The 9,626-nt window shown below is 33.2% G+C and overlaps 1 protein-coding gene across 1 annotated transcript in view; it reads right to left on the bottom strand.

The window, feature by feature from the left end:
• Positions 1–6,307: 6,307 nt before the first annotated feature.
• The window catches only part of LOC150085549 (uncharacterized), a 54,808-nt gene continuing 51,489 nt past the window's right edge, over positions 6,308–9,626 (bottom strand). Inside the window, exon 5 of the mRNA XM_090374105.1 lies at positions 6,308–6,603. Coding sequence (XP_090230231.1) covers positions 6,308–6,603 — 296 coding nt within the window. The remainder of the gene's footprint in view (positions 6,604–9,626) is intronic.

The following is a 9,626-nucleotide window of genomic DNA, read 5'->3' as shown; positions in this document are numbered from 1 at the left end:
TATCAGGATGTTTATCAAAAAAGAAAGCAGTGTGACCTACAACCATAAGAAGACTATGTTCTACAAAAAATGAAGCAAAAAGACTGTGCTAATGCTGATCGACACTTTGTTTCTTTCATCATTACTGGTGACATATGAGTTTATGGCTATGACCTCAAAACAACAACCCAGGCTTCTCAATGAAACTTTTCCAAAGTTCAAAACAACCAAGACCATCTCAATTAAAAGGTAAAGATCATGCTTATATTTTTTGAATAAAAGGGAATCGTTCATTATGAATTTGTTCCATATGATCAAAAAGTGAATTGTGAATATTACAAAACAGTTCTATGGTAATTGCCAATGCTGTTCAGAGAATCCGGCCAGAAAAGTGGAATTCAGGGAATTAATGCATCATGAAAATGTCTCTACACACTTGGCATTTTCCAGTTAAGAATTTCTTGCAAAGCACTTCATCACTGTGGTCCTCTATCCACCATTCTCACAGGATTTTTCTCCCTGTGATTTTTTTTTTTTTTTTTTTGCTTCCCAAGCTTAAAGCCCTTTTGAAAGGTTGCAGATTTGCAATAACAGGAAATTATTTAGAGCACAACACAGGAACTATTAATAATTCCAAAAGAAGCTTATCAGGGATGCTTCCAGAAGTTGAAGAAGCATTGGAATCTGAGTGCATATAGTGTCAAATACTAGTTCAATTCCCAAACTTTTTGATCACATTTTGTATAAATATTTAAAATTATTTTTGTCCTGATCAATAATACTATAAGCACCATAAAAATAGATTCATAATGATGCAATTATTTTAAAATTAAATTGTAACATCGTCCCACACTTAGAATGCTACATTTTCCATTTGCATGGAAAATTATTTTCTATACAAACAGAAAAAATATGCTAAAATAATACCATTTTCAAAAATTCACATTCAATGAAATAAATGGCAATCTAAATATAAACAATTCTGGACCACATTATTATATCTCACAAAATCAGGAGGAATTGGCTTCTCAGAAAAAAACTATTACTAACTTCTAATATTAGCTATGGCCATTATCATTCCATAGGAAACGCTTCACAACATGAGGTGTCTGACAATAATAAACAATTTTAAAATGTTTATTGTTTGGCAGAAATTCAGTTATGTTACTAAATTGCTTCACTCACATAACTTGATTGACTTTAAAATTTACTTTGTCTAAACACAGGCAAAGGTCATGCTATCATAACCACATCTGTTATACACTTACATTTCTGAGTTGTAACTAGAAGACTGATTAGCTTTTCACTGAGAGTTTCTTTCATAAGTAGCCCTCCATTAAAGCAAAATTATACTTTTTCAAGATGGGACACCATCTTGATGAAAAAAATATGAAAATAGCAAAACAAAACATCAGGCTATTCTTAAAGCACTCAAAATATTTTTGTGAAAGGAAAAGATGTGATTTATTGAAAGTTGATGAGAGTACTAAGGTTACAGATTATGTTTATAAAAGTAATTGGATGTACTAGAGCCCATAATATGGTCTACACAGACATAAATGTAGGATTCCAGGTATACAGATTATTCACTAGAGAACCATAATTGAAAGTTTGTCATTTTTTTCAATGTCACTTAAAATTTTGAATTGATCCATCCCATACTGCAGTAACTATATATCAATTTGCAATTAAAATAAACCACTAGGTTTGAGCACCTGTTTTTCTGTAATGAGAAAGATTATTGTTCCCACATCTGGGGTGGTGCCCCCAAAACCTCTCTCAGGCTTCTTGATTCCATTCAGAAGAGGGCAGTTAGGTTAATTAATGATTCATCTCTAACAGTCTCTCCACTTGCTGTCTCATAGATGTACTGTTTTTGCTGCATACCTCTTCTACAGATACTTCCGTGGGCACTGTTCTTCTGAATTGGCTTCTGTAATTCCCACTCTCTCTCTCTTTCAAAACAGTCCTAAGACGTGCCGCCACCAGCCAACATCCATTTACTGTCCAACTTCAAACCCACAGAATCAACTTTTCATCTTCCTCATTTATTCATTCAACTGCCGTTTTCTAGAACAACCTTCCTTCATACGTATTTCCTGAAAATTACAATCTACAGAAGTTCAAGTCCAATGTCAACAAATATCTTCTTTCGTCTTCTCAACCTCCAACCCATGCATGGTACTAAGTACTATAGGTTCTAATACCTCTCGTGTTTGGGGTTTGCATAAAAAAAAAAAATTTGGTTATCTTTGCTAAATGCAATTATATATATATATAAATGTAGATTGTCATTTATAATTTTTTCCAAATTCATTTTTCTGATTTCCAAATAATTTCACTGACAACTGATGAAGCTGTTAGAAAATATAGTTCTTTCCACTATTATTTTATATTTTTGAATGATATATTTTTATGAAAAAATAAGTTAATACAAAAACTATTATAAAGTATTTTATTACACATCTTCTATACAGAGTGAACATGATTAAAACAGATCACAAAACATGCTCTCGTTATTTGATTTGTAAAATGTTTGATATTGTTCTCTTTAGGAAATGCACTTGAATTTAATATACAGTTGTGTATAGAGTTTGATAAGACATAGTTATATTTCATTCTTGCGGCTACACTAAAGAATTAATGAGAAGGAAAGTTCAGCATCAGTATACACAAATATATCATTTCTTTAAATATTTACATATCACCAAGAACACATCTTCAGAGCAGATTTTGATTCCCTCAAATTTTTTTGGATTAAAAAAAAAAAAAAAAACTCATATTATACATAAAACAGGGGTCAGTAACCTTTTTTTCTCATTTATTATATAGCTGTAAAAATCTTTGCATGTGTCACTTGGAGAGGTGTATCTGAAATAATTAAGAAATAACCCCCCCTACAACATTAAAGCTGTTTAAGCATTCTAGAATACAGAAAGAAGCAGTTCAAATATATACATATTAATATTGTAAGAAAGTAGTAATTTTTTTTGTTGTAAATTAATAAATTTATTAATTTAATTTTTTATAAAAAAACATTAGAAAATGTTAATGGAATCTTACTTCAAAACATTTGAACATAAATTAATAATACTCAACCAAACCTGCTATGTATAAAAAAAGCAATATATGCCTACTTTACTTAGACTCTAAACTGAGTGCACATGTATTTTATGCACAAAAAAATGATTCAGCACTGGATAGATATGAGGAGTGGTCAAAAAGTTCTGAGAATGGAGTATTTTTAAAAGATACAGGTACAAAATTCTGGTTTTTGTTTTTTTTTTTTTTTAATGTATTCATTTTCAATACATTATTATTGTATTTAATCTGCAAAAAGTTTAATCCTTCAAAAAAAATTCTTCAGGTTGGGCATAAAACCAGGTTCCACAGCTGCTTTTAGTTCTTCTTCATTTTTAAAAGCATTCCACAAAGATGAAAAGTCCCAGTATGGGGAGGAAGAGAGATTTAATTGTTCAAATTTTAGCTGTGCAACCCAGGATTTGTGTACAGGTGCATCGTCATGGAGAAGCAAACCTGGTTAACCCAACAACATTCCTAATCTTTTTTCCCAAATTGCAGCTTTTAACTTTGGCACAAGGCTACCATAATATTCTCCTGATATTATTGATTTAGATGCAAGGTAATCAATTAACAGCAATCTTCGTGTCTCAGAAAATTTGAGCCAATATTTTTTTCAGCAAATAGTTAAGTCTCAAGCTGCGAAAGAGATTATTAGACTATGTGTATTTTAGTGCAATTGCATCATTTATACACAGCTAATTATAGATTAGCAAATTTGCAATAGCGGCATCGTTTAAGTTGCATCTCATATTGTGAATACCTTCACGACAAGTTGCCAAGACATTGCACTACTTCGAATAAGTAACGCTTCACCCGAAGGAGAAGACTGTTGTTACTTATTCTCAGTGGATACCACCACCCAGACGTCACCGTTTCAGGGCTATTTGTCCCTTCTTCAGTGGGTGGGTAGGTACCCAAGTGATGTAATGATTGTTTTGTCATCATTACATCACTTGGGTACCTACCCACCCACCGAAGAAGGGCCAAATAGCCCTGAAACGGTGACGTCTGGGTGGTGGTATCCACTGAGAATAAGTAACAACAGTCTTCTCCTTCGGGTATAGCGTTACTTATTCGAAGTAGTGCAATGTCTTGGCAACTTGTCGTGAAGGTATTCACAATATGAGATGCAACTTAAACGATGCCGCTATTGCAAATTTGCTAATCTATAATTAGCTGTGTATAAATAATGCAATTGCACTAAAATACACATCAAATAGTTAAGTTCGAAACGTTTTAGGTTGGAGATCCCTTGTGCTTCCACTGAATGCTTTGTAATTTGGATTCAAAATCATAAAAATGCAGCCAAGTTTGAACACCAATCACCAAACAGGATAAAAATCATTCTAGATTACCAAGAATTAATTTTAAATTCCATTTTTAAGATGCCATCCTCCGATGTCTGTCATGAATGGAAAAGTTTCTGGGAGCCCATCTTGCACAAACTTTGGACATTTCCAAATGCTCACATATTGTTAAAAATGTTCCGATGGGAAATGATAGGTACTTTTTCAAGTTCAGAAACTTTAATTCTTCTGTTTTCTAAATTTTTTTCTTTGACAATGGCAATTGTTTCAGAATTGACTGCTTCAGATAACCAACCAGACCCTGGATTATCCTCAACCGACTCCCATCCTCTTTTGAACTCTGCTGATTATCTTGCAATAGGCATAACTGGGAAATTTAAAGAAATTTAGCATTTATGTGTTGATTAAAAATCTGATTACTGAACAACCCTCGATTTGCTGTGTGTTCATTCTTCTTCAACCTATTAACATAAAAAATTAAATTTTAGAAACTGCATAAGACAACTTACCATTTTTTCATGTTATTTTGTAAGACAATAAGCTATCAAAATAACTCGTCTATAATTTATTAATACATTTTATATACCCTGTTCTCAGAAGTTTTTGTCTTTCCCACATAGGAAATGTGATAACATATAACAGAAAATGTCATACCACTAGTGTGCTGCAGAAAATCTTTCAGCATGCCACCTGGTGGCAAGAATGCATAGAGCTGCTGATGCCTAACAGAATATATAACTGTTAGTGCCAACTCAAAAGTGGCAGGTTCAAAGAATTAATATTTTGGAATTTTTGTAGACCAGCAAATTTAACAATATTAAAAGTCTCACATACTGTATTGTAAAAAACATTGACATGTGTCCTTTTTACTATAACAGACTTGCAAACTTTTATAACGCAAATATCTTCACATTTATTTGCTTTGCTATTGCACTACTACAAATTACCAGCAATTTCCTATTAAGAGCTATTAAGTGCCTTTATTTATAGCAAGATGATACTATAAGTTACATTACTGGTGCACGTTCAAAATTAAATCTCATTGGAGTTAAATTATAAATTAAATTTTTGCAATCTCATTGGAGGGCAGAAAGACTGGCACTGAATCTGTTCAAATTTTACAAAACATTTCTTACATAGTTAAAAATTTTAACTTCCACTATAAAGTGGAAGTATAAAATTTTATAGAGCCCTTCTATCTGTTGTTAATAATAAAACTCCAGCAAGCATATTATTATATATATTTAGTTTTGCTAGATACATACAATCAGAATAGACAACCCTTATTATTAAAACTACTTTTAAATCTTGTATTTAAAAAATACATGGCAATATATATTAAATCTATAAAAACTGACAAAATCTTATGTAAAAAATAAGGTATTATTTGGCCCCTACTCAAGAAGTTTGTATTTCTTCACTGTTCTCCCACTTTCTCTCTCTGATACTATCCTTCAGAAGATTTTTGTATTAAATATTCTTTTAGATGTCAGTAATTCCCCCCCCTCCTGCTACTAGATGCTATTTAATTTTTTTTTTTTTAAATATTTTCTTCAATTAAGCACAAACAGAATAAGACTTACATTAACGGCAAAAATATAAGCTTAATATATATTTGTTAAACATTCATCATTGATTAATGTTGGATGGTGTTTCTTGGAACTTTGTTTTTTCAAAACTTCCATTCCTATTACAATAATTTGATTAATTTTATAATCCAGAAAATTTTTTGTCATTAAGCAATTCTATTGATCTTACTTGGATGTACAAAGTAGGAGAACATCAAGAGACACATCATTTAATATCATAGCAACTTACTAAATGGAAAACCTCATTATCACAGATTTTTAAAAATGTATTTATTTTATTTTATTTTATTTTATTTATTTATTATTTATTATTTATTTTTTTTTTTTGGTAAAAGGCACACAGCAACCTCAAGAATTCACTCTCACTAGACCAAGAGGAAAAGATCTGTCACCAAATTTGAAATGCCTTTTGTCATAGAACTTGAGAAGGGCTGGACTATAAGGATGATTTTCTTTCAGGTGAATATAATGAATTTCAGGATCATTTGTAGTGTGACCGCACTCTTCACATACATACATCTTAACTCGGCGTTCCTTGTAGGCATACTGATGTTGAATTCCATGAACTTTCAGAGTGTGGGACTCTAGAGAACAGCGCTGTGTGAATGATTTTTCACATAAGTTACACTTATATGGACGAACACCTGAGGGAACAAAAGAAACAAAATTTAGTATCTTTTTAAGAAGTCATCAAAACTCTGTATTGAATTATGAACTAACAACATGAAAGTAAATTCTGATATGACAAGATTATAGATAGTGTACAAATATGAATTTTTTCAATTAAAGTGGTCAGGCACAAGGGTACACATAACTACACATGCTTTGAGTGACTGGTATAAGCCTGTGTGACTACTAAATATGGCACTATTTCTTATATTCTCTTTATCTTGTGAACTCCTCTGACTGTGTTGTTGCCTTGGAATATAAACATAAAATTATTTTATGACCATTGTAGGTGAGTGGCAAGGTTTCCTGAGTTTCTAATCAGAGGTTTGATATCAAAGTTGCTAATGATTGGAAGCACATACATTAGCTACTGTAAAGTTGTTTTTAAGGATGAGGATACCAGACATATACAAAATTTTAACTGGAAGCTAAATGATTTTGTGATAACTGAGAGGAAAATGAAACAGAAGTTGTTAAATCTAAAAGTAAATAATGCACCTTAGTACTGATGGAATCTATTCAGTTATATTAAAAGAAGCAGCTAAAGAGGCAAACAAACCTTTAGAGTCATAATTATGAGCACATCCTTAGTTTCAGGGGAGGTCCCTACAGATTGGAGATGTGCAAATGTCTCTCCTAATCATAAAAAAGGATCACGGGGCAAAGTGAGTAATTACAGACCTGTAAGCTTAACTTCTGTGCCAGAGAAATAATTCAGTCCATTGTTAAAGAAGTAATGTAGAATCATCTTAACAGAAATGCAGTGCAATTACATAGCAATCACAGCATGGATTTATTAAGGGGAGCCCTGTCTGACCAATCTGATCATCTACTATGAAGTAATTACAAGGGAACTGGACACAAAAAATAATTTTTACACCTATTTAGACTTTGGTAAAGCTTCTTTTGATAATGGTCCACATGAGAAACTGCTGTAAAAATTGGTGCACAGGGCATTAAGGGAAAGTTACTACTATAGATAAAGGGATGGTTGAAAGGCAGGAGATAGGAAGTGATTATTAATGGTGACTGCTCTTCATAGACTAATGTTATTAGTCCATGAAGAGTACAGCGTTGGAGCCCTTATTGTTTTCAATATTTATTAATGATATTGATGATGGTATATCAAGTTTAATGTCTAAGTTTTCTGATGACAAATATTGAAAGGTTGGTAATAACAGAAATCATGCTACTACAAAAAGATCTAGAGAAATTAGGCATATGGGCTGAGAAATGGCAACTCGGGTTTCACATCGATAAATGCAAGTTACTGAATTTGGATAGGAGCAATACCAGAATAACATATTTTTTTGTTTTATGAAAACCCCAAACACAAGAGCTATTAGAACCTATAGTGCTTAGTACCATGCATGGGTTGGAGGGTGACAAGATGAAAGAAGATATTTGTTGACATTAGACTTGCACTTCTGTAGATTGTAATTTGCAGGAAATACATATGAAGGAATGTTGTTCCAGAAAATGGAAGTTGAATGAATAAATGAGGAAGAAGAAAAGTTGGTTCTGTGAGTTTGAAGTTGAACAGTAAAAGGATGTTGACTGATTCTGACTGTTTTGAAAGAGAGTGCAGGAATTATAGAAGCAAATTCAGAAGAACAATGCCCATGGAAGTATCTGTAGAAAAGGCATGCAGCAGAAACAGAACATCTATGAGGCAGAGAGTGAAGAAATGCTGTTAAAGATAAGTCATTAATTAATCTAACTGCCCTCTTTTGAATGTAATCTAGAAGCCTAAGGGAGGGTTTGGGGGGTACCGCCCCAGATGTGGTAACAATATTCCATGGTAGGGCAGATTTGCGATTTATATAGTGAACAGCTGTTTGGAAGAAAAGTAACACTGAGATCGAAAGAGGAAGCAAAATTCGTAATGTGCTTATGCCAAGTAAGATTATAAGTCAGGGTAATCCCCAACAGAGATATATGACCTTGTCTAGAAATCGGAGTGTCACTGAAGATAAGCAGAGGAGCAGAAGAATCCTTTTTGCAAGATATAAGACAGGACTGAGTCTTAGAAGGATTGAATTCAACTAAGCGTTCTTTGTCCCACTGGAGGATTACCTGGAGACCAACATTTAAGGAATTAGTAGTGGATATTCGAGAAGTTGAAGCTGTTTGAGCAGGGCAAGGTTTCTCAAACCGGTAGGTGGAATGTAATGTGCTATCATCACAAATCTATGGATAGAATTTCTGGTCAATGGAAGATCATTAATATACAAGAGGAAAAGAGTGAGAGAAAGAACTTGGGGAACACCAGCGTTAGTGGAGAAGTTAGAAGATAGAGAGCCATCTACCTGCAGTGAGTGATCACAGAGAAAACTGGATACCCAATTACAAAAAACAATTGGAAAACCATAAGATGGAAGCTTATTTAGAACACCTTTATACCAAACAAGAACAAAAGCCTTTGAAATGTCAAGAGCAACTGCTTGAGTTTCACCAAACGTTTTCATTGAATTTCTCTGTAGATGAGTAACATAAGCCACAGTACCACCAGTGATCGATACTGACAGAATCCATACTGGTGACTGTTGATTAGATGGAAGGTTTCTAGATAGTTTATGAATAGGCGGTTAATTGAATTCTCCATTACTTTAGAAAGCAGAATTAATTGCAATTGGATGATAATTGGATGGGAGGGAGGGATTTGTCACCCTTTTTAGGAACTGGCTGGATGTGAGCAAATTTCCAAGCAAAAGGAAAAACACCTTTTGAATTCAAAAGTATAAAGAGGTGACACAGAACAGGAGTAAGTTCAGGAACACAGGTTTTGAGAACAAGTGGAGAAATACCATCAGGACCTGGAGTTTGGAGTTTTCTTACCATCAGGATTCGTCAAAATCCTTCTCACATCCTTTGACAGAAGACTAGAGGAGGCATTGAATGAAGCGTACTGGGAATGGTGGGATGAAGTTTACCAAGATAATTAATACATGAGTTGGAAGAAAAATAGGATTCTAGCAGGTCAGCTTTATCCTTGGCT

This window comes from Mastigoproctus giganteus, chromosome 5 (genome assembly GCF_048544385.1).
Source record: "Mastigoproctus giganteus isolate SK-2022 chromosome 5, ASM4854438v1, whole genome shotgun sequence".
NCBI lineage: Eukaryota > Metazoa > Arthropoda > Arachnida > Uropygi > Thelyphonidae > Mastigoproctus > Mastigoproctus giganteus.
This window is presented reverse-complemented; position numbering and strand designations above follow the sequence as displayed.